This window comes from Bombyx mandarina, chromosome 20 (assembly GCF_030267445.1).
Source record: "Bombyx mandarina strain Sakado chromosome 20, ASM3026744v2".
Classification (NCBI taxonomy): Eukaryota; Metazoa; Arthropoda; class Insecta; order Lepidoptera; family Bombycidae; genus Bombyx; species Bombyx mandarina.
In genome coordinates this window covers 1182874-1209789 of record NC_143226.1, presented here as the reverse complement: position 1 = coordinate 1209789, position 26916 = coordinate 1182874, and the positions used below count along the sequence as shown (strand labels likewise).

General features: G+C 34.8%; 1 protein-coding gene across 5 annotated transcripts in view; it reads left to right on the top strand.

The window, feature by feature from the left end:
• Adamts-like (A disintegrin and metalloproteinase with thrombospondin motifs like) overlaps window positions 1-26916 on the top strand; it is a 174954-nt gene that overhangs the window by 51568 nt on the left and 96470 nt on the right. For all 5 annotated transcript variants that reach the window (XM_089736136.1, XM_089736135.1, XM_089736133.1 and 2 more), the window contains exon 2: window positions 10747-10837. In XM_089736136.1, the coding sequence (XP_089592262.1) occupies window positions 10754-10837 (84 nt within the window). In that variant the 5' untranslated portion in view covers window positions 10747-10753. The remainder of the gene's footprint in view (window positions 1-10746; window positions 10838-26916) is intronic.

Here is a 26916-nt window from a genome sequence, read left to right as displayed (position 1 = left end):
CCCTTTGATCAAAAATTCATTCTTGACATACAGTTCATCCCATCAAGTACCACAGAGGTGACACAAAATTCATTAATACTAAATCCACTCAAGACATTATCGATGTTTCATGTTAAAACGAAATTTTTATAAAGATTTCTTTAGCGACGGACCCTTAGCAAAGGCTCTCTTGTAAAGTTTAATTTAAAATTGATATTTTATTCCATACGATGACGGCAATTTATGAGCGGGTCGAACCATGCAGTTTTGTTGAAGTTTTAATTATCTGTGATGGGTTACTTTCTTGTTAAAAAATGCTAAATAGCGTGGTTTAAAAACGTTCGATTTTGGTACGAAGATCCTAAACTATATATTTCAGTAAATACTGGCACAAAACAACGAGTATTATAGTATTAGCAAATTATGGAATTTGCTTAAATTAAAAAAAAAACCACGCCGGTGAAACTCTTCACATAATATCTATTTCCAGCAACTGAGAAATGCCAGCAAAATGCCGACCACAAATTAATTTGGGCAACCTTAAAGTAACAGAGATAAATGTAAACAGTGACATTAAAATATTTAGGTGCCCAAAAAATAAGGAGTTTCGAACAAAAATATTCAAATGCATACATTGCGAGTGCCTTTTAAACGAATAAGCTGTTCGATCGTTGATAAAAAAAATTGTTTAAATTTGGTGTTGCCATACGACACTTCCAAATGCCCAATTAATAGCATCTATATATTAATACGTGAAGCAAAAACTTTGTATCCTTTTTACGAAAATTGCGCGGACGGAGGAGTATGAAATTTTCCACACTTATAGAGAATATAGAGAAGAAGTGCACAATGCTAATATTTTTTAAAAATAATGCATCAAAGATACATTAAATCAATAAAGAAAACATTACACACACTACATACCATGTATTTGACGCACACACGCATGCTTACTATTTACTGTCAAACTTTTGTTCTTGACGTCTGTTGTCAAATTGAGAAATATTGTTTGTCTTTGTTAATATTTTTATAGCGTAGTCCTGGCGAAATTTGTGATTATAGAAGTATAAAATACAATCATAATAGTGTACAAACTTACAATTCCAATTAATTATAGTCGAATTTCAACTACTGCGGGACCTCTAGTTTTAATAAAGCAGTAAGTCAGGAGAGTTCCTGTTGTCACTAAAGTTTACTATTTATTGTCAAACTTTTGTTCTTGACGTCTGTTGTCAAATTCAGAAATATTGTTTGTCTTTGTTAATATTTTTATAGTGTAGTCTTGGCGAAATTTTGTGATTATAGAAGTATAAAATACAATCATAATAGTGTACAAACTTACAATTCCAATTAATTACAGTCGAATTTCGACTACTGCGGGACCTCTAGTTTTAATAAAGCAGTAAGTCAGGAGAGTTCCTGTTGTCACTAAAGTTTAGTTAAAAACCACGAAAAGACAATAGGTTTCGCAATAAACAAAAGTGCTTCTGTTAAATTTCGTTAGTAACTTTCACGTCAGCGTGCGTTGTATGAAAGCGATTTCAATAAGCGTTTTAGGATTCATCACACGAGTTGTTTTCACATTTCAAACATTACGTGTTTATTATAAATTCTATTTGGTTAGTGTTTTATAGGAAACAGAAAGTTTTGCTTTCTTTGCGAACAAGAAAGTGTCCTAAACTATCTGGTGCAAATTTTTTTTCTCCTACCTATGCTGATAGCCTTGAAAGGTTACTTCAGCTTCGCCCTAACATGTAGGTGAGCTCATGGGGCTCAAACCGGAGTGTTGCTAACACTGGTCCTAGCAAGAGCACTGCTTCGCAGGATCTACCACCGGATTGGAAACGCGACCCACTGAGAAGATCCGGCAAGAAATTAAGTGGGCCAAAGTCAATCACATGTATTTCAGGATGTTATTTCCTTTGCATAGACTCGTGCTTTTAAATGTTGAAAAGGAACAATTTTTTTAAAAGAACATTTGGAATTCCAGTGGTTTTTGACGTATCCATAGATCTATGTTACCATTTCTAGGCAGAAACTCTAGATGGCTTCTAAATGATTGATACAAAAATCATATTTCAGAAATCAAGATCCTAATGAAAGACAAAATACTTAAATATGAATTCCTATAAAAAAGAATGCAAGTAAAATGTCTGAATAATGTTTTTCATTTCGAAGATATCGCTTAGAAGCACTGTTCTTTGTTATTGTTAGGTACCCGGCTTTTAACTTTTGTCGTTTAGTGTGAATAATAAAGAGTTATCTGTTATACTCTGAAATTCAAAGTGTCACCGTCTTTTAACCTGAAAATACGTGTGTTCTCCACCAGCTTTCAACCGACGTCTCTCCCTTCTGAGTTTCTCCCCGGATCTTCTCACGAATCGCGAATCCGATCCGTTGGTAGATTCTGCAAAGCACTGCTAGGGTCATTGTTAGGATTTATTTTCAGTTGACTTACTTAGTAAGCTCACATACCCATCCGCAAGAAACTGAAATAGCTTCTTAGGCTACCAGCGAATAAGTAGGGAAAAAAAATCCTAATTTCCCCTTTCACACCTCAAATATTCATGGTAGAATATTTTAGGATCATTCAGCAAACCAGAATCGTGGAACGACGTGGAAATGGCATGCCTATGTCCGGGTTTGCGATTGTAATATGAAACCAAAAAGGGTGATATGTTTTCGTGTTACATATTATGAATAGTTAATTGTCTTAATACTATAAATTGTATCTTAAAGTTAGACGGTCTTTTTAAATCTTTGCTGAAAACGCAACCAATAATGATAATATAGTATGGAGATTCTCCTCCTGGCTGAGCCCGTGTTCGCCAACCTGTCCTGGTGAAACTGGAAAGGCCTCCGGACTAACAGTAATTCTTCCGTCAAGAAAAAAATAATACAATAATTGTACTTTTAGTATTATCGAGGATCAAAATTATGCTTTGCATTGTATAATACCCAACCAACGGGACACATTTGAGTTATAATCAAAAAAGTTTAACTGTTTAACATAATACATACGGGTTTCTTGTATTAGGTCAATGACCATGTAATGTATTATTCGTGGTCTTTTTTTTCGATCTTGCAACACTGCATTAGTCGAGTCTTCTCATCTGCCGTTTTGTTTAAAGTTTCGATTAAATAAAATCTATCGTCTTTACTGGTAGTAGGTAGGTACTACCACCCAGCCTATTTCTGCCGTGAAGCAGTAATGCGTTTCGGTTTGAAGGGTGGGGCAGCCGTTGTAACTATAATGAGACCTTAGAACTTATATACTTTATATATACTTTTTATAAAATATCTATAAAAAAATCTCAAAGTGGGTGGCGGCATTTACGTTGCAGATGTCTATGGGCTCTAGTAACCACTTAACACCAGGTGGGCTGTGAGCTCGTCTCCAAGCAATAAAAAAAAAGCCGCCCGCTTAACAAACACTACACAAGCGCAACGTGTGAATGTGTTGAACGCGAGCTACATGGTAGGTGGAGTGGGAGGAGTTAGGTTTTATTTTCGTTACGGAATTTCTTGATTCGGTCGCCGCTCTCAAATCCCGCGATAAAAGCTATGGTAATAGCTTAAAAAATATATCTAAATAGAAATTCATCGAAGTTCATCGAACTCATTTTCGGGTTATAGAAAATGACTGTGTACGAGCGTGTTTTGTTTGTTTAAAGGCCGGAGACCGCCAAAGCTCGAGCTATCGCAGCAAACTCCAATTATACGAAACAACGAAGCCGGTAACTCGTGTCTTATCTTTTTATATTCGAGTGTTTGTTTAGACCTCAACGTATTGACAATGCATAATTAAAACCTATTTTTACGGTTTGATTCCGCGTACTTTCTTGTCAGTATATTATTTACGACTTTTAATGAGACGACGTGACATGAAGCGGAACAACCTGTAAATATTTATTTGAAAAAAATGACGATAGTTGGCGCTTCAGGATTTGACCCCATACTTCCAGTTGTATGTATTATGGTAGCCACATTGTGATGTCTATTGTCCTACGGCTTTCAACTCAACTAAAACGAGGCTGTGAAAAAAACACGTGTGGCACTCGGCGACTGCCGCGGTAAAGCTATTAGCATAGCATTTTTTATCAGCTTATGCAATTATAATTAGACAATAATAATCTAATATTAAAACAATAATAAAATAAGACCACGCTATATTTATGAACATTAACAAAAGCAAAAAAATAGCTGTGCCCTTCACACTCATAAGCTAGACCGCGCGAGAGAGAGATGGGCAGACTTTTCATGATGCGCATGCAATGCGCTTGCTTATTCGCGCGCTTATTCACAAACATGAGTGTGTTGAACGCTAGCTACATGGTAGGTGGAGTGGGGGTGTTAGGTTTTATTTTCGTTACGGGATTTCTTGATTCAGTGGCCGCGCTCAAAGCCCGCGATAAAAGCTATGCAATAGCTTAAAAATAATCCCTTTTATTCCTTTCTTCTTTACATTGTTTTACGTAAATGTCATGTTAAATGCTTATTAATTCTTTTCAGAACAACTGACGACTTCTTTTAAAACCACAAAAGTTTCAAAATTACTTGGAAACACATATTATTTCGCAAAAATGGTCATTGTGGTTTCGCTTGGTTACTCTGTTCACACGGTCGCGTTTCGTTTGGTAACATTATACTCTTGCCTTTTGTTCTATAGTGCTCATGATTTGATTTGAAGATAAATAAAGTTATAGTCTAGTTTTAAAAGTCATTACTTGATTTAATTCAAACTTACTGTCTAGATTCATACTAGTAAAAAGGAATATTTTTTGGCGCGTTAAATAGATCAGTGACGTTTCAAGAGTGTGACAATCTTGCGCGGATGTCACGCAAAATTTAATTCATTGTATGGTTTGCGCACATAAAAATTGATGCATTTTATACAAGTATTATAACATTTTTGAGTAAAATTATTTATAATATTATATCTATTAATTAATAAATTTTGTCGGTATTGAGTTGTTTAATAATTTATTTACGCCAATGTAGTATAAATTTTAACTTAACATAATTGTCTCAACATTATATCACATCTAGATTTTGCCAAAACGAACGCATTCCATTTTAAGTACGTTTAATTTTCCTTTATTTACGATCTCATTTAATTATTTTTTTGTTTATTCCTATTGGCTTAGCATATGAAATAATTTTTAAAAAGTTTTAATTCTTAAATAGTTTTTATTCGAGGTATTTTGTTGGCTTTGTTCTTTTTTGGGTCATAGCATTTTTGATCGATAATTTACAGTTATTTATCACTCGTTATGTATAAATAACAGAATTTGGGGGGTACAAGTAAAAAAGATGATTCACGGAGCCAATTCGAGAAACTTCGGTTGGCAGCACTGAAAAATGATTGTCAGTTAAAAAAGCTATTCGGTCATTAGGGCACGCTACATTATTTTGAATAATAATAACCAAAATGAATCATAAAAATGAATTTATGATTATGTTACGTAACGTTAATAAAATACTTGAAATGCTCATGTGTTTATAATTAATTGGACGGTCGGATTAGCCTTCATTTATATTAACGGGTAGAGGCATATACCGCGTTGTCAATGATATATATTTCGTAATTTAAAAGAATGAGGAACAATAATAATAATTACATTAAAAACAATACAATAATTTTACTCAAATTCTAATTTATTTAAGAACTAACATATTGAAAACTACTTTAATGGAGAACAAGGCTGTTTAATTGAGAAAGCAAATGATAATGGCGCTTTCCGTTCCTAATCCCAATCATAAGGCTACAGCAGCTTACTGCTGGACTCAGGTTTCTCTAATTCTATGCTACGGAGCACGATCCTCGGCTTCTCTCATCCAGCTCTTGCCAGCACCAATAGATCGTCATTCCACCTTACTCACTTACCACATAATTACAACGTAAGTCATTATGTTAATTGTCAAAAAAAAAATATCATAATTTATCATTGAAATATAGCACAGGACTTAACATTTTTTCACAAATCATCTCGGCCTAAAGGATAAGGCGCCCTTCGTACGCGTATGAAGCGATGCGACTATGCTAGTGGAGAAATCCTGCTGGCCACCAATAAAAAATCACCAATAAAAAAAAAAACGTACCATAAAAGTTTTGGACACTATGTCCCAAAAATTACAACACTAATATTTAAAAAGCGGCAAACCGGGAGCTATTTACAGGAAAACTTAACTATAGGGGCAAGTGGTTATCATTCCTCCAGCCAATATTTGTATTTGATTGAAATTGTATCATTTATAAGAAAATACTTGGATTTTTTAATAGATTAAATGGTAAGTGAGTAACATGGAGTGACGATCTATGGGCGCTGGCATTGTCCAAAAAAAATTAACAAATCATTTATCATTAACCTTTATACAAATAAACATGAAAAAATAAATAAATAAAGTTTATACAAATGAACAGAAGCTCAAAAAAACGATTAATTGGTTTAACAAGGTACTAAAGACCAGCACAACAGTTAGAAACTCGCGTGTTCCGTTCTTGACGTAATACATTATATTTCGTTCTTTTTTTTTTCGAAGCCCTTAAGCTGAATGGAATTCGTAATTGGACAGTTTGACGTAATATTATTTATGTTGCTTTGCATTCGTTATGTTGGTATTATTGATTTAGTAAAGTATGCGATGTGGACATGCAATGGCCGGAAAAGTTTTGACAGTTAGGAAATTTGTTGAATCTAAATTAAGGATGCACCATGGATTCCGTTGTGTTACATTTAGAAATATAAAAAAATGAAATAAGGTGTTATTAAAATTTCTTTTACTGACAAAAAAACGGTTTCTTCGTATTTTCATGCATTTTTTAAAACACATCTTTCTGTTAAGATTGAAATTTCATTCGTAGCATTAGTGATATTTCTTCGCATTTTCATATTGTAAAGTTTAAGCGGTGCGTTGCCTGCGATATGACCTGGCCTGTGATATTATTATAATGAAGTTAAATATGACCAATAATATGACCAATACATTTATATGCTTCCAGTTATCAATAATGTATCTCGAATAATTTTATTTCTAAGTATTTGGATAGCAAATACGTTAATCAAACATTAATTCTAGCTATAGCAGTAGATAACAGCAAACGCAATGACGATTATTGACCAAGCCATATGGACAATTTGGCACAGTATGTGAAGTCGTGCTTGAAGAAAATCATTCAACATCAAGCAACATGAGCTCTCGATCGTTTGTTACTGTAATAAAGTAATAAAAAAATCGTTTTTTTTAACTTAATTTTGCAAAATGTCTCTCAGGTCTGATACAGTAAGATTGACTTGAGGACTTCACAGCTCACGTGTTATGGGAGCCCATAAGTATCCTAATGTGATCACTGTCAGAGAAGTCCCCATTGCATTAAATTATAACGGCCACCCTAATTTTCATATTGAAACGTATGACTGGATGTTTTACAACACAAACAGACAAGATAAGTTGTATGTGTCCACGCGAACTCACCCATAAACGACGCATTAGTATTTACAAACACACACACACACAATTTGAGAACTTAACAATGTGTTGAGCTTGATCTCAGCTGAAACATGTGCTGAAAAAGAAATTTGAAAATAGTACGAATGCAAATTTTAAATCGTATTTCATCGCGTCATTGTTTCACAAAGGTCGGACGCGGAAGCCAAAGTCGCTTAGTAAATGGAATGCAATTAAAAAAAACATGTCCTCCATTAGCTGTAATGAAAATAATATTTTTAAAGTGTTTTTATACTATTTTTATTTGAGTAAATTATGTAGGAAAATCGACAGCGAGCTTGATATTTAGCAATGAAAAACTTGAAGTAAAATACGAAGAATAAATAAATATATATAATATTTTTCTATTTGTAAAACTTGCAACTAAAATTTTGTTACTATGCTATGCTATATACTTTCTATGAATATTTAGAATATATTTAAACAAAGTCTCTTGCCGGTAAATCACATTGCTTAATAAACAAATAATAAGTTGTAAAAGTTTAAGTTTCTTTATTGTATCTAATGACTTTTTTTGGTCTTGGATATTGTTGACAAATTAATCAATGTGATGTACTTATAAAAATAACATTTATACATATAGTTTTTTTTAAATATTTTTCTTTATAGGTAATAATATGTTTCGGGGAATATCCCATATCCTCCAGGAAGTCTGGCTCCTCCACCAAAAGGCTTCTCAATATTAGTGTCCCGTAATACCGCTTCTGAGAAGAGACATTGTCCTTACTTGCCCCGTACAATGACCCCGAACGTTCGAGGTTTGTTTGTTTATGCTTATGTTGGCAGGACTGAGAGGAAAATTTTTAATCTATGCACGTCAGGGATAGGGCGTCGGGCTTTTTGTTGTTTTTTTTGACGTTTGACATTTGTAGTGTTTTCGTCTTTTGCCTTTTGTGATTTTGTTTAAGATAACAACAATGTAAATATATAATGTTAGTCATGTTTTAAAGTAATCTTTGAATGGCGGTTTTTATTAAATATTAGACGGTTTTTATTTGGATGATCATTATTTTGGATATTGACGAAATCATTGAATGGCCAATCGGTAAAACCCTGAGGCATTTATATTTCGTTAACACGGGTAACTCGATATGAGATCGCTATCGAGAAATTATATACAGCTTCGGCTATCAGATGGGGTGAAGGCCACGCGGATCGTCGGACTCCCCGTCACTTCCGATTGAAGCTGCGTGCATTCAGGCTGCATGCCGATTTCGCTGAACATGTAGGTATTATATACGGCCTTACCTCCATGGTATTACCGCAATCGATATCGATACCACAGATTTTTAATTCGATTATATATCCAAATAGTTTCGTTTTCACTTTCTGTTCTTGTTTATACTATAAGAAGTATTTATAATGACTTTTTATAAAATATAAAATAAATAAATAAAAAAACGTTTTTATGTAAAATAACATAGGCAATTAATCGATTAAATCGAACACTGAAACCCGATTGCTAGTGTGCATGAGGCTGTAACATTCATAAGTCAAAATGATTAAATCTAGTAATCACTACATAGTATAAAACAAAGTCGCTTTCTCTGTCCCTATATCTGTCTGTCCCTATGTATGCTTAAATCTTTAAAACTACGCAACGGATTTTGATACGATTTTTTTTAATAGATAGAGTGATTAAAGAGGAAGGTTTATATGTATAATAACATCCATTAAGTTGTGAAGAAATCAATATTAAATTACAGTTTCCGAAGCGAAGCGAGGGCGGGTCGCTAGTAGAAGAATAAAAGTGTTTACGCAGCCGTGAACGTAGACAAATAAAATTAAGCGAACAAATTATTTTTTTTCATACAGATTAACAATGCTACAAAAATTATCACGTGACTTATTTTTGCCGCCAGGCCGTCTTGCGTTCCCCTTTGAACAGCGTACAGCCATCAATACGACCGAAAATTCAACCTCATGTCTCAAGTTGGCGGCATGACGTTGTGATGTCCATGGGCTCCGGTAGCCACTATATACTAGATGCGAGTCGACTATATCTATCCCATTAATGTAATAAAAACGTATTTATCTATGGAAATCTGAAGATGACTATGTTCATTTAGTTTTATAATAAATTATACTAGAAGTTTAGAATGGTCCCCTCATTTGTGCTTTGAAGCTAGTTCAAAGGTTCATAGCATCATAGTCTGTGAGGGTTTATTGGGCTACCTTTACAGTTAAAAAGCTGTGGGAAATCTATTGTAACATTATTGAAGTTAAATATTCTTATGATTGCTACAAGCATACTACAGACGTGTTTAGTTCGTCCAATTACGATAAGATTCGCGTTCATGAGCATTTTTTTATTAAGTCGAATTGGACCTCGGAAGCGTAGATCGTTTGATAGCATACTGCCTCGACGTGGCATTGTAATAAACTTATCTCGATTTCACGGAACTCAATCGAGTTGTACATTCGATCGAGTAGCATAGGTAGTGGTTATTTAATGTTTCGTTAATTAGTCGATTAGCGGTCATGTAGCGTGATGTGATACTGCTAAATAATCTCGTTTTATTTTTAAATATACCTACTTTAAAAGGATTTTGTAATCGTAACGTCCCCTTAAAATTATGTTCGCAATATCTGATCCGCATACTGTAAGTGTTTTGAGGGATTTATTCAGCTTATAAATAAAACCTATTTTGAATGGTTTTTAAATATCCAGGTCAAACAACGCAATACGCGTAGACAAAATTAAAAGTGCTTTTACGCTTTCGCGCGTTTTTTATTGTCATCATATTGTTTCTGAAGTTTGGAAGTTTTCGTGGTCACGTTTATTCATAAAACCGTAAAAGGAGTTTTTATAACAGCTAGTTGAGTTTCTCGCTCTGGTTAAAGTTTATTCGAAACTCCATTTTTAAATCTAAAAATGAAAGCAGTTTAATTAAAAAAAAGTAAATTCAAATAACGATTATACTTTTTAAGTGATGTTACGAGATTATTGCATCCTCCTTGGTCCTTGATTAGTCATGTTAATCGGACGTCTTGGTCTTGAAGTCGTCGTGACCTAAAGGATAAGACGTCCGATGCATTCGTATCTAGCGATACACTAGGTATCACCGAATCCTGCTGGCAAGTACAAATTTTTCTAATGAAATTCGTACTCAACAGATAAAAAAATTAATAAAAAAAACCGTCTTAAAATCGGTGAAAATGACGTTCGCAGATTCCGTTCTATAGAAATAAAGTCTTATACACAACAAAGTTATAAAAAATCGTCTTTTAATAAGTTTTATTTTACTTTATTTCTAGGACAATCATGGAGTCTTCCGTGGCGACGCACTGGCTCTCTGCGTTCGTGATACTCTGCTCATTCATCACGACGCAATCGCTCAACAACAAGGTAAGCGATCCTCCTGTACACATGTAATGATTAAGTAAACGAAAATAGCCCGTATTTTCAAATTTTTTAACTCCAAGAATACTTGTAGGGCGGTTATGATCTTTTAATATAAATTATTAACAATATTTTATTCAACGTTAGAACAGAGGCTTAAGATCTTTTTCGTTCGGATAAAAGGAGATGATATAGTGTATATCTAAATATCAATGGTACTTAATAACGGCTTAAAATTGTACTTTATAATGTTTTACACTTAAAACCGGAGAGCATTACTGATTCGCGGTAGTAATGAGCTGGCATCAACTGGTATCAACTCGCAATACAGCTGAATATATTCATTTGAAATATATGTAAGTTCTTGCACGTTTTCCACCATTTGCAATTAATCAAAATCATCATTATTTATGTTAATGATTAATCAATATGATTAAATTATGACGTAATGATATGTATAGTAATATCTGAACGTACAATTTAATGATACTGTTGTGTTTATTGCATCATTTAAACAATAGGTATAATTCGAAGTTGAAATTAGGTCAATTAAAAATGAATTATATGATGTGGAAGGTAAGAGGTAGTTTCTATTTTTATTGCATTTATGTTATTTTCTTAGCAATAGATGGCGTGAGGTTTACACGGATTAATCGCGTCACACAACTAAACTTATAATAATAATAAGCGTGCCATTTTTTTTTCTTTACGCACTAATTAAAAAAAAAAAACCCAAGTTGTAATGGCAACTTACCGACGTCCTAATTAATTTATATCGATGTTTTCTTGTAATAAAATATTCATTTCAGCGAACACCTGTTGAGTTTATTTTATATGTAATTAAACATTTTATTGATTGCCTTCCGCCAGACTGGTCTTGTGGTTCTGTCGGTTTTGTTTTAGACACGATTCATTATGAATCATAAACCATATGTAAATTAAACAGAAAGAAAAAAAAAAGGAAGAAAAATGACAGCTGTCATTTGAATACCGCCATGGTTAGAATTTAACTTTAAAATATTATGTTTATGTTCTTTTTTTTGAGTTGATAAGAAAATATACTGGAAATTACGTAGTCAATTCCAAGTTGATAATCAGGAAATAAAACGGTCTGTTAATATTGTAGGATGATTTAGTGGAATAATTTGCATCGGGCAGTGGGTTAGCTGTGCTCCTGGAATTGATGACAGCTATGAGTGACCATGACCGCTTAAGGTTAGATAGTCACATACCCCTTTGCCTATAATGGCAATTAAAAAAAAGATATATGTCTAAGAAATTTTTATCCACGTTTAATCTTGCTCGGGTTTCATCCACGTCTCTTCTCTTTTTTATATTGCTAAGATGGGGTGGTGTGCTCACAGCCCACCTGGTGTTCATTGGTTACTGGAGCCCACGGACATCTATAACGTAAATGCCACCACCCACCTTGAGGTATGAGTTCTAAGGTCTCTGTAAGTTCTAAGGTCTCACTCTTCTCGTGCGAAGGACGGTAGGTAGGACCGGGTGTATGTCAACATTTCGTCATGTTTGAGAGCAATAGTCTTATTATTAGACTAACTAGGCGGCGTAATAGCTAGCGCATCTGACTGTTGGTTGGCTGACGGTCGTAGGTTCGATTCCCACGTCGGGCAAACATCCGTGTGATGAACACGTTTGTTTTCTGTTTTTCTGGGGTGTTTATTATCTATACGTGTATACGTATCTGGTAGTAGTCAGTATCTGGTATCAATAACACAGGGAATCCTCATTTAGTGCCGGATGACCGTGCGTGATATGTTCCCAGTCATGATCTTGCTTAAATACTACTTGGATGTATTCGTTAAACAATCTATCGTAACAAACGTAATGATTACCGCATTACTTTCTCCTCGATTCATTGTTTTTATTTTTTTATTGTCAGTTCTCAGATGTTTGAAAACGACGAATGTATGTCTTATACGATTGTTATATACGATTGTTTTTTTTTTTTTGGTTAATTAAATTGCTTCGCGAATACATATTAGGATCTAGCTTTTCTTGAGTTGTTAGGTCTTCTCTGGAGGCGCTCGGGCAGCTGTTAGCAAATCTCACCTCTCCTGGCTGAGTCCGTGCTCGCCTGTGATGGTGAAACTTCAAAGGCCTTTGGGCCACCAGTAATCCTTCTTTCCTTCCTAAAATAAAGTATACATTAGGAAGGCGACAAAGATTTTTTATTTATTATAAAACATAGTTGTAGTTATCTGTAGATGGCGATCGTTCCTAACGTCATAGCCACAACCATAACCGGATGGTTAGCACTTAAGACGTGATTCCGGTGTTACCAACTCTAGGTTATCACTACTATTGTTACTGGTTACTACAAACATCGGTTCACACAAGTCCACTCTCGTTCAAAAAGTATCTTCTCTATATATATAAAAATGAATTGCTGTTCGTTAGTCTCGCTTAAACTCGAGAACGGCTGGACCGATTTGGCTAATTTTGGTCTTGAATTATTTGTAGAAGTCCAGAGAAGGTTTAAAAGGTAGATAAATATAAAATGCTCGGAATTGAATAAAAATAACAATTTTGTTTTCCCTTTGATGTGTCCCCCGTCGGACGGATTCCTTTTGTTTGTTTTAAGTTTATGTTACACAATAGTTTAGGTCTTTTATTTATTGATTGATGCACTACGAAGTCTGTCGGGTCAGCTAGTTTTGAATATATTTGTTTTCGCATATTTGTGTGGGTAGGCACATAAAGGCGTCTCGGATTAAAAACAATTCGTGAACCAATGGTACGATCCTGAGCTCTCGAATTTTTATTCTTGTTTCGTTTGATTCTCAATACAAAAGGAGACAATATGTAAAAGTTTATGAATCATCATCGAATGTGTTATCGTATTTATTCGTATCGTTTCGTAAGCGATTACACGATATCGATAAACGATAACGATCGATAAGCATCGATCATGTATGCAAGATGTTATGATACCGCTTTCTGAGTTTGACCTTTTCGCGATCACGTATTTTCTTCATCCGATTGTGTTTTAAAAATGTTTGTTTTTTTTTTTTTTTTGATTATTCGTTTTCTTCATTCGTTTATTTGCCGCTCGGTAAAATAAAACATATTGTATTTGACATTTGAATTTTTTTTTTTTTTTGTAAATTATCATCGTTTTACCGCGGTTTCATTTTGAGATCTTTGAAATAATCATCGGTAATTTTAAATGATTTACTACGAATATAAAATGTTGGATGTTTTTAAAAACAAAAAAAGGGTGGTCGTGTTTTAAACAATTAATGCACAGTGTACTCGTAATTGTGTGTTTCATGTTTATTTTGCGTTTTTCTGCCCTTGTATAGTTTTTTGATAATCAGAGAGTCGAACAGAAATATTATGGACTAGCGTCCCGCCCCGGCTTCGCTTGGTTAGTAGCGAACGCGATGTAAAGAATTTTAGGTAATTTTTTTAGACATTAGCTTACATTATTGGAGTTTCAGTAAGGATCCCTAATTTTTTTGAAAATGTAATAAATATAGCCTATGTCACCCGGGGATAGCGTAGCTTTCCAACAATGAAAGAATTTTTTAAATCGGATGAGTAGTTTCGGAGCCAATTCAATACAAACAAACAAACAAATCTTTCCTCTTTATAATATTACTAGCGACCCGCCCTCGCTTCGCTTCGGAAACATTAAAACACACATGAAACCAAAAAAATAAAATAAAAAAAATTTAAAAAAAAGTAGCCTATGTTCATCAGGGACAATGTTGGCTTCTAATGGAAAAAGAATTTTTCAAATCGGTCCAGTAGTTTCGGAGCCTATTCGAAACAAACCAAACAAACAAATCTTTCCTCTTTATAATATTAGTATAGATTATGGATTATGGATAAGAATATAAATTTATCGAATGGAATTCAAAATCGATACCTTGACGCACTTTCGTTGTCAAATTGACATTGACACGAAATGGCGTTGACGTGGCTCGGGATGCAGCTGATCCACAGATTATCCTATTGAATCTACTTAGCACTGGCACGTCGTGAATTGACAGCTGTCGTGAAATTATCATAATCACTGTCAAAATGATATTGACCTTATAAGTTACCACAGAGTAACCGTTAAGCAGTCTCAAAAGATAAATCAACTCGGTTGATTTTAATAAATTTCAGATTAATTTTATTCAAACGAAATTAGGTTGGCTCGTTGATGTAAGTAGATGTTAGAGGTTACTGAACTATGAACTGCGCTCTGAAGTTCAACATTTTAAAGCCGCATCTTAGCGTCTTCTTTACACAAATGAATCACTCTTTATCAGCTCAGGAGTTGAGAATTTCTTTGACTATATTTAAGGTGACTTCACCACAGTTAATAATGTCATAGAAAATTATTATTTTTTATTCGAGACTAGCTGACCCGGCAGACTTCGTAGTGCCTCAATCGATAAATAAAATACACATCAAGGGGACACACCAAAGGAAAAACAAAATTGTTTGTTTTTATATAATTCCGAGCTTTTTTTATATTTTCCCACCTTTTAAACCTTCCCTGGACTTCCACGAATAATTCAAGACCAAAATTAGCGAAATCGGTCCAGCCGTTCTCGAGTTTTAGCGAGACTAACGAACAGCAATTCCTTTTTATATATAGAGATTATACTATATTAATTTATTTTTAGTTCACAGATTCCCGGTGATTTTTTTAGGGAGTCTTTGTTTGACAGTACATCTTGATCTACAACACAACGACGGAAATTTGCCACAACATATTTGCATTTGTGCAACAAATTTTCATCCTATCACGCTCACCGAGACTCGTTTCCAAGAATTTAGTGTTTCTCTTTTAATTTATTTTTATTAAAATCGGTAATTAAAATGCTACTTAAGCTATAAATTTTCGGTTACGCCAAAACATTTTTTCCTCAAAAAAAAGCGTGAAGTAACACACCTCAAAAGCGAATACAGAGCATCAAATTTATTGCATGGCAATGGCAATATGGCAGCTCGAATCGTTCCATATTAATGACTCGAATGTGAATATTTTAGTTTGTTTTTGATTAATTTGCATTACTCCATGATAAAGTTTGGTGTCTTTGGCGATACAAAACATAACATTAGCTACAAATATTAACATGTTTATTAATTTTGCACAATTGTGAATGTGTATCTGTGGATCCTTGATTCACGGAGCAATTCCGGGTCTTAGCTTTTGCAAAGGCACAGTAAAGGCAATACTGAAAAAGACTTCTTAAATCCCGGATAAAATTACCGCTCTGCTCAGTTCAATGCGCTCTGTATGAAGCGTGATGTATGAAACCCACGGAGTAATGGGGCGGCGTGTTTTTTACGGTGACGCTGTATAGGCCAGAGATCGACAAAGGCTACATTAAAATTTATCCCGGACAAAATTACGTCACTGCGAAGTTCAGCGCGCTCCACGCAACGTGAAATATTAGTCGATGTCAACTTTTTATCTTACCGTACGGATCTTAATTTAGATATCTTTTGTTTTATAAACAAACATATTCTTCTTCCTAGTCGTACACTCTTGACAGAGTGGTCGTGGTTATGCATCAGTCGAATCCTACGACAGCGATGTCTCACGATGCCACGCCATATGGCATGGGCAATCATTAATATTGGAGTGAGTGACAGATTTTATGAGGTCGGTCCATCGTATTGGACATCGTCTCCAAGATCTTTAGCACTCGACTTTCCCTTGACCATCAACCGCATAATGGAGTCCTCAATACAAGCGTTGTGTCCGAAGAACTTGAGGATTCGGATTTGGACTGTTAGCGATAGTCTCTCCATGATGTTGAGCTACAGAAAAATTTGAAAGACCAAACATACATATAGCTTTATTTATTTATTTATTGCTTAGATGGTGAACGAAATTATAGTCCACCTGGTGTTAGTGATTACCGCAGGACATTGACCTCACGACGCAAATGCCGCCACACTCGTTTAGATTTGAGGTCTATGAATCAATTGCTTAATCACATTATGCTTGTAATATTTTGCGATTTTTTTTACTTGTGTGTTCTTGTGTTTTTCACCATGGTAGTCATTCATGAATTGAGTACGTATACCATTACAAAAATTTGTACCTAGTTGCAGGATTTGAACACCGGCATTGTCGCAACGTTTGATACAAGTACGCCAGGCGTCTTATCCTTTAGGCTGACGGCGCAGGCTCTTTACGATACAGAAAAAATCGTAATGAAATCAGTCTAATCGTACGTAGATCTTAATCATGAAAGACGCGTGTCTATTAAAAGCCGCCTTTATACAGATTGCACATAGTCTTGGTCGTTCATTCCTTCAGCTAATAAATAAGTTTCTTTTGACACTTATTCGTTAAGCCCACATCAAATACATTCTAAATTAATCTAAAATATTTTTTCGTCATAAAACAAGACGCTGTAAATGTTTAGTATTGTATATTTTGAATGCTTTTTTTAGAGTCTTTCGAGACATCTTGCACTTATAATGACATACTGCGCAACCTGTGTCTCTTGGGTAATAAACATTCATTGTATAAATTTCACACTTTGATGTCGGCGTTTTGTGACTTTAAATTCGCTGTTGTTTTAATGTCGAGTGCTGATAGAAATATATTATGTTGATTTTTTACAAAAAAAAAAAAGACAGTTACAGTTATATTTTCGTGTGGTTTCGAAATACCTTCTGCTCTTAGTGAGGGGGCAGATTCATAAGTTTTCGACATTTGGTTTATTTAGTATATTATTAGGTGTTGCCACAAAGTCTAAATCTTAGCTTGGTCGGGGCAGTCCGCATAAGTTAATAGAGCATCTTTCGTCATTAGTTCCGCCGCTAAAGCAGCTTTCATCAAAACCACTAAGCACCGTTGCGAGTCTAACAGTTTCACGCAATGGTTTAGGTGTTTTTTTGAATTTCCCGGAACGGTGGCGCACACTATGTCCATCATGTGAAGAAAAATAAGCTAATCTGTTTTCTAATACCTTATATTAAGCCTATTATAATTACTAGGTTAATATAATTAGGTACTAGGTTGTGCCCGTCTCAGTTCTTTGATCCAGATATTATTAGCGAAACGATAAACTCACGAGCGACTCGTACTGTCGAAAAAAGTTCCTCTCATCAAGTTCAACTTGACATTTCCCAAACAAGATTTATACGCGACGAACGAGATTGAAAAATTATCGATAATTGCACTAGAGTTCATGATCTTTATATTTAAAAAAAATATCGATACGTCGTGTCCTTACAAACATAATATCCGTTCCATCGTGTCGTGCATCGTTCGACCTAATTCTGTACAAGTTTTTATGAACGTCAATTTACGCAAGAATCGCATCGGCAATTATAGAGTTGAACCAGTTAGTATCTATCATAAATAATGTTATGACCGTATTCGTGAATGTGAAATTACAAAACGAAGTACAAAACGCTATACTAGATATAGTTAATATTCGTTATATTTTTGTTCGCGAAATGTATTGTTATTATATATGGTAATTATGAGCGATTAATGTATAAATACTGTATTTGTAGTTAGTGAAACAGATAACGCTATTCCATGTTTAATTGTTAATTAATTAAATAGATAATTCTAGCAAAAAAAAAAACAGTTTTTTGATAAAAGAATCAAGAGCGCGTTGTACAAAAATGAAGAAACAAAGATACATTCGTTTTTATAATATAGGTAATAAAATAAAACAATATATTTATTAAGATAATTTTAAATTAAATATTGTTTAGTTATTTGTCAGGACAAAGTTTGTAGAAATAAAATATTTGGATAATCCGCCGATTTTAAAATGCAAATAGCGATAATTGCAAAATTGTAACTCACTTTATTAGTATATAATGTAAATAATGAGTTCTATGTGTGTACATGCGTATCAAAATTTAAATCTTAAACATTGGTTTTGATAGGAAATTCATCAAAACATTTTTACTTTATTTCAGTAAGTTTTTATGGTCGGTTTTCGTTTAAGTGTAAACGGGATTACAACCTTAAAATTTTGATAGAGCCTCATCTCTTTTCATTATAACTCTACGATTAACCGTCTTCATCATAAAATCTATTCCATTCATTAATTCGAGAAACAGTCAATGGTTATTTAAATGGCGTACTAAAACCGGTACGAGCACATAAAAAAAAACAAAAAAAAACAAGAAAACCTTATGGTTTCAACGAAATCATTTCTGGACCATAAATGTAAATGGCAAAGGTGACGTGTGCTGCGATTAATGAAATAAAATATAAAATAATTTATTGTTCGATGTTTGTATATTGATTAGTTTTGGAAATGATAGTTTGAAAATAAAAGTGATTTCAAAACGCGTATTGATAACCTTGCCAAGAGAAGGCCTATTATTAGCGGCCATCTTGGGACATATCTTCAGCAATTCGGGTCGCAGATAATAAGGTGATGATGAAAGAATGATGGGTGAATTGGTGGTATTTATTATTCATTGGCGATCAAAATTGGAATCTGTTCGGAGTTGTTCGTTTCAAAAATGAAAAACAGGTTTACTGGTGGTAGGACCTCTTGTGAGTCCACGCGGGTAGTTACCACCGCCCTGCCTATTTTCTGCCGTGAAGCAGTAATGCGTTTCGGTTTGAAGGGTGGGGCAGCCGTTGTAACTATACTGAGATCTTAGAACTTATATTTCAATGTGGGTGGCGCATTTACGTTATAGATGTCCATGGGCTCCAGTAACCACTTAACACCAGGTGGGCTGTGAGCTACCACCCATCTAAGCAATAAAAAAAAAGATGAATACATTATTTGATAACATGTTCTGTCTGCGTATATGTTCAATGCGCTAAGCTGTCTTCTGTATATAACTATAGCTGAAAACTTATGTAAATGGTATAGGACTCATTACAGTACCTGACGATAAATACTGAACACAGATCATTAGAAAGAGACAATCTGTTAAGTTCCTGGTCGTATAGTGTTATCTCTGTCGCAAACTAAATAATGAGTGACGTTTCTTACAGCGATCCCAATAGTTAGCTGTTAGTGCTACGTGCACTGGTTCTGGTCCAGCGGGGTATTCCGTAGGATAGCTCACTCTAACCGGCGCCATCTAGGCGGGCTTCGGATAGCCTGCCGACTGAGAGGGCTGGTGGTAGTGGCGCCGACGACCGCCGGTCCGGCGTCCCGTGGGGGAGGGTGATGGGAGAGATGTGCTCCGCACTAAACGCTTCACTTTCCCCCCTCTGCCTCTTCATGAGTTCTGTCTCATGCAAGGTTTGGACGTTGGTTGTTGAGCGACAGGAGGTTTTAGTCAGTTCGACTCTGACATGCCCCGCCCTCCATCCCCAGTGGAGGGCGGAAGTCCGGCGATTTCCTCCTCACCAAAAAAAAAAAAAGGGCTACGTGCAACATTAGCGTTATTAACAGATTGTCTCATTCCCAAGTTTGCAATATTTAGCAATATTCAAAGCCAGGTGCGGTAGATTGAATTATTTTTTCAAGTCGAAAACTAACGAACACGACTCATAACATCTTTAATTGTCTATGAACGTAGAAAAACCGCGGGCGTACCGCTAACAAGAACCAAAACTTGATTTGACATTTGTACGTAATCACGATAATTAGTCAAAACATTCTCATTTCGGGTCATAAAAACGTCGTAAATCGTATATTGTAAAGACGTAACGACAGTGCGGATTATAAAAAACATCGAATCCGTCAAACGACCGCAGGCTCTCAAACTTGTTGTTGTAAACTTTTATTGTTGCTTTTTTTTTTGTTTTTGTTGTATGTATGTTTTAAATGTCAATTTTCCTCAAGAAGGTTGTTTACTTATTTCTGGTGGCACCTTGTTAAAGGAATGTTACGAGATGTTAAAGTTTATGGTTTCGTCAATTGTTCCGGGGGTTTTTGAATTAGTCGTAATCGTAAAGCAACCTTCTTGATGAAATATAATGACATTAAATAGTTTATTCTGTGGTCGAGAGGTTTTATTTCTGGTTGTAATTGTGTTCGTTGGTCACCCTGAAGCGGTGTTAGGTCTAATGTTCCTTCAAAGGTAAACGGTTCGTATAGGTATAATAACATATTGGCATATATAGGCAGAGGCGATCACAGATTACCCGTTGATAAGTAGTTATATGGAATTCATAGATAGCTAATATAATTGTCGTTTTAACCATATACAAAGTACATATATCAGTAAGAATTGATGAGAAAATAATCTTAACTAGTGGTCTTAACTAGAGCGTCTTGTGACTTCGCACGAGTAGATACCACCACCCGGCCTATTTCTATCGAGGGGCAGTAATGTGTTCCAGCTTGAAGGCTGGGGCGGCACTTGTGCTATAGACTTGGAACTCACATGTCAAGCTGGTTGGCGGCATTTACGTTATTAAAGTCTATTATATATAAAAGTTCGACCAATGTTAATTGTAGATTAATTGCCTAGACTGAAACACTTCTCAGAATCAGCGCGGGTTTCCCGGTTTTTTTTTTGTTAAATATTATAGATTATCAAATTAATGAGCAAAATCAGATTTATCATAATTGGTCATGGAAATTATAAATGACTCATTTATGTTTCTTTATTATCAACGAGCAAGAAGTTAATTTGATTTTAGAAAGAAGAGGAGATTATATCTGTAAAATATAATTATTGTTATTTTGATATTACGTTAGATTCGTTTTTATGAGACGCTAAAACCACAGATAATATAGGATCCTAGCAGTGGACGACGCAAACAAATTAATTATTAATGATCAATAATTATTAATCATGAATTATTATAATAAATTAATTATAATATAATTAATTATTCGATAGTAACATTGTTATTTTTTTTAAATTACAAAGTAATTGTTTTTTTATTTTTTTTATTGCTTATATGGGCGGAGGAGCTCACAGCTCACCTAGTGTTAAATGGTTACTGGAGCCCATAGACATCCACAACGTAAATGCGCCACCCACCTTGAGATATAAGTTCTAAGGTCTCAGTATCATCGCCTTACGTCACAAAAATGACAAGATTATGTAATTGCCATGAGATTTTTATTTTTATTCTGTCTATGGAGCGCTTCTGAAATAATTTAACCTAATTCGAATGCGGTTTTGATGTTCTTAATTTTAGAATGTTCTTTTAGAATCTAAAAGAAGGTTAGTTAGAATGTTCTTTTAGAATCTAAAAGAACATTCTAACTAACCTTCAACATAACGATAAAGAACACAACTAACCTTCTGTGTTTCAGACATTTACATCGACAAAAAAAATCTGTCAGTCAGTCAGTTTTTTACTGGTGGTAGGACCTCTTGTGAGTCCGCACCGCCCCGCCTATTTCTGCCGTGAAGCAGTAATGCGTTTCGGTTTGAAGGGTGGGGTAGTCGCTGTAACTATACTGAGACCTTAGAACTTATATCTCAAGGTTTGTGGCGCATTTACGTTGTAGATGTCTATGGGTTCCAGTAATAACCACTTAACACCAGGTGGGCTGTGAGCTCGTCCACACATCTTGACAAAAAAAAAAAAGTGTATACTCCATTTTGTTTAAACCGAAGCTATGATGATTTTAAATTCTTATAATTTCGTAAACGTATCTACGTCATGTTTCGACGTAGGTGGTGTCATTTTCATCTTGTTATGTTCATGGTGCCGGGTAACCATTGAATACCGGTGGGCCAATACCGTAGCGAAATCAAAACTACATTACCTACTTTTCCAAATTCAAATCAACATTAAGAGTTGTAAGAAAAAGCTCATATGCGCGCATGCATTTATATATACTCCTATTTTTTTTACCTATGTTGATAGCCTTGAGAGGCTATTACAGCTTTTCCTTGACGTGTAGGTGAGCTCACGGGGCTCAAACCCGGAGTGTTACTAACACGGACCCTAGCAAGAGCAGTGCTTCGCAGAATCTACGACCGGATCGTAAACGCGACCCACTGAGAAGATCCAGCGAGAAACTCAGTGAGCTGTGTCTAAGGGTTAATTTACTCGTCGAGTGCTCGGCAAGAACGATGATCGGTGCTTGAGGTACCTAAAAGCACCGCTAATGAATCGGTAGGCTCCGTAATGACGTGTTTAGGGCTATACTGCTACTAGTCAAATCTAAAGTAGGCAGCGGCTCGGCTTTGCCCCTGGCATTGCTGACGTTTTGAAGCGACGGTGGGAAATTACCATTTGATGGGTCGTGTGCTCATCTGCCAACCACAGATTCGGTTAAGCCAGTCGTTTCGGAGTCTATGGGGGACAAACAAACACGCATTTTACGACATCATTTAAGTATACCTATAAGTAAATAGAAAAACATTGGGTATAAAAATATTTGGGAATGAGTTTCTCGCTCCGGGCATTTCAATATTGCAATAATTATTACATTATAATACTCATTGTAAAAATGAATATTTAAAAAAATCTAATATTAAAAAAAAAAAACATGCCCGCTGAGTTTCTTGCCAGTTCTTCTCAGAACGGAGGCGAGTTTTTGTGAATTGGCGGTAGTTCTTTTTGACGTTCAACAAGTATGCAGGTACTTTCATTTATGTTGAATAAAAAAAAATTCATTTTGATTATAAGCGACTCATTTGGAATACGATTAATGCTGTATGGATATTAAGTGACTAAGTTCCGCAGGGCCAAAGCGTTAAGAAACATCAAGCTGTAGGAGTACTTAGGTATTATAATTTAAGTTTTAAAATTAGCCGATCGACCGTGACCTTTACGATAAAAGAGAATTGAAACGGAGCACTTGGACTGAAAGTTGTTAAACTTAATTAATTTATGTTTTTTTATTTATCTTATACCTTTAAACGAGCAATTCTTGTATATATATAATCTGAATCTCGGAAACGGCTCCAACGATTTTTATAACATTTAGTATACAGGGGATTTCGGGGGCTATAAATCGATCTAGCTAAGATTTATTTTCAGAAAATGTTGTTTTATTCGTGTTTTCAATAATCAACTTTATCGATTGATTATCGATCTTTATGACTCTTCCCGACATCTATTGGCGAATAATAATACTATTTTTCATAATTGAGAGCAACTAACTGGTTTAAAGACACAATAACACTAAAGCTACTTCAGCAGATGGCGTTGTTAAGCAACCCGAAGCCAATGAGTGTTTGGTTTAAGGTTAAACCAAGAAAATGATTTTTTTATTTATATTATTTGTCTTTTTAACTCACGTGTTCACTTAAAAATGCCTAAGCGATCTTGGAATATTTCATCATTTTATCAATATGTAATTTGTATTTAAATATAATTTTTAAAAAACAAAATTTAACAAAAAAAAAAACGAGCGAAGCTCGATCATCGTCTAGTTTATTATTTATCAGAGTATGCCGGGGCGGATGATTGAATTCATTTAAGTGAATTCTTAATACATATTAACACACAGGAAAACGTTTGCTCGTACCAGCAGAAAAAAAAAAAAAAACATTAGCAACAATTTTAAATTCCGCGACACTAGAGGTTGGATATTAATTCAAAATTTCAATTTCGAATTCGTTCTAACGATTGTAATGTCTATGACTAATTTATGATACGATTTTTTTTTTATAATAAAAATACGCAAGAATGTAGTTTAGAAGCCTGACTCCAAAATCTCAATATAAGAGATGTTTACTGTACGCACTAGGTTTGTGTTCCTAATTCTTCTTTCCTTCTGCGGGCCTATTGGAAGAGATTTCAACATGAAATAAGTAGTGCCCTTGTACTCTGTATCCTTATTGCCGTGTTTCTTTTAACAGCTGTGTGTACAAAATATATTAAATAAATAAATAAGAGATATACGATCTTATGTTGCTTTTAAAAACCCTTCAGTAATTTTCTAGAAGTATGTAGTAGTATTAAATTGGTCTGATCAACATCTTACTCCGCGAACACGGATGGTGGTGCAACACGGATTTATCGGTCAAATAGCGTGATTTTTTTTAGTAGAATTTGACCTCCAAAAAAAACGACCTAACGTGAGATATTTAGTGAAAATTAAACGACAATTTAAAAAGATACTTAATCGCGGTTTATTGTCATTCAAAACTACGAAGCTTTTATGAATAAAATATCATGTTCACGTTTTGAATATGCAGATAGTAAAACAATTAAGCAATAAGGAAAACGTAATAAAAGGATTCGTAAAAAAAAACAAAAAAAAAAAACAATATCGATTTGTTACGATTGCACACGTTTTGCAGTACCTACCGTATCGTTTGCGAAAACAATTAATTAATACGAATCATCGAACACGATATACGAACACGCAAATGTATTTCTACAGTCGTTCCACTGAGCGATCGAATTGATCCATCGAGTCAACTCAGAGCGGAAATTAACAAATCTTATATCTTTAAACGAGCAATTCTCGTTTAAAGGTATAAGAAGAATCTCGGAAACGGCTCCAACGATTTTCATAAAATTTTGTATACAGGGGATTTCGGGGGCGATAAATCGATCTAGCTACGATTTATTTTCAGAAAATGCTGTTTTATTCGTGTTTTCAATAATCAACTCTTCCCGACATCTATTGGCCAATAATAATACTATTTTTCTTAATTGAGGGCAACTAACCGCTTTAAAGACACAACAAGATGGCGTTATCAAAAAAAAAACCGGTCATCATCTGGTTAAGTATTTACTTGCAAAAGTAATCGCTTGTAATGAATAAAAACACTTTTTTTTTAATTATCTGACACCGGCAGACGAGTTTGATGGCAAATTTTTAATGCAATCGAAATATTAAACTTTTGTTGAAGCCTAAAAAATATATAGGTAGATTAATTATTACATTTATAAATCATAGCATAGCAAACAAAAAGATCGCTGTTATAACACAGATAATACACATTCGTATCGGACATATTTTAACACATTAAGAATATCGATTAAAATAGTTGATTGAGACTGAATAATTTGATTCGTCTCTGGATCGTGAAAACAAAAAGAAACATTAAGTTGGAAGGGAGAAGTGTTATTTCAAACTTGGCAACTGTTTACCGTTCTCGTAGCTTCATAGCGAGGGCGGTGAAGCGAGACGCGGAACTTAGTTCAATGGGTCAGGGTTTGAGGCTTTTTTGACGTAATACACAATGGTAATTAATACGAGTCAAGTTATTTTTCAATATTTTTTTTATAGATGCTCTCATTTGTAACCTAACTTTTTTGTTTGCCTACCTACTGTCAATAGCCTCGTTGAGCTATTTTGGGTTCACCAGGCGTTTAGGCGAAGCTCATGAGGCTCAGCCTGAGAGACTTTACTAACATCTGCCGTAACAAGAGCAGTGCTTTGCTGAATCTACAACCGGATCAGAATCGCGAGCCATTTGAAGATTCGACCAAAAACTTAGTGAGGCTGCGTCTGTGGGGTAATCTAACATTAAGTGGTTTCGGAAGACAATTATAACGAAGACCTCCACTTTCAGACAAGGTTTCAACGAAGACTCGGTTCTATCATAACAAAAAAAAACAACCTGGAAAAGATTTAATAATTGTGTTTATTATTTTTATTATGAACATTTTATGATACATTTGAGACTTCGACCTCATGTCTCAAATTCTCAGGTTGAGTGGTAGCATTTATGTTGTGATAAGCTTTGGTAAGCTTTAGTAAGTAACAATAAGTGTTTATAAATTATGCTTGAGGCATTATTATTTTCGAGGTTTGGCGGGTGGGTAGCCATCATACAACGCAAGATACTTGACAGATGCGTGAATCTCGCTTACGACATTTTCAAGATAAGCTCGCATATATACAAGTTCCGAACAACAACATTCGGACCGACGATCTACCGAGCAATATCACCCGCTCGGTGAAAGATCTTCCCTTTGTCGTTTAAGCCTCTCCAAACGCGGTTTTCTTGGAAATAATTGGAATAAATTGGAAATTAAACTCGACATATTTCTCATCGAACCGTAAATAGCAGTAGCCAACGCCAATCGCCACCGTGAATTTGGCAACGTTTACGTGTAACACGACGATTTATAAACTCTCCGACTTTCAATAATTGCTTGTTTTGACATTAAAATTGCATGGCGTGCGTTAACGTATTGCAAATCGATTTTTAAAATAAAATCGAATCGATTTAAAATCAAAACGCTGTATCGAATAATCGTTCGTAACCCTAATTTGTTACTGTCGTATGCT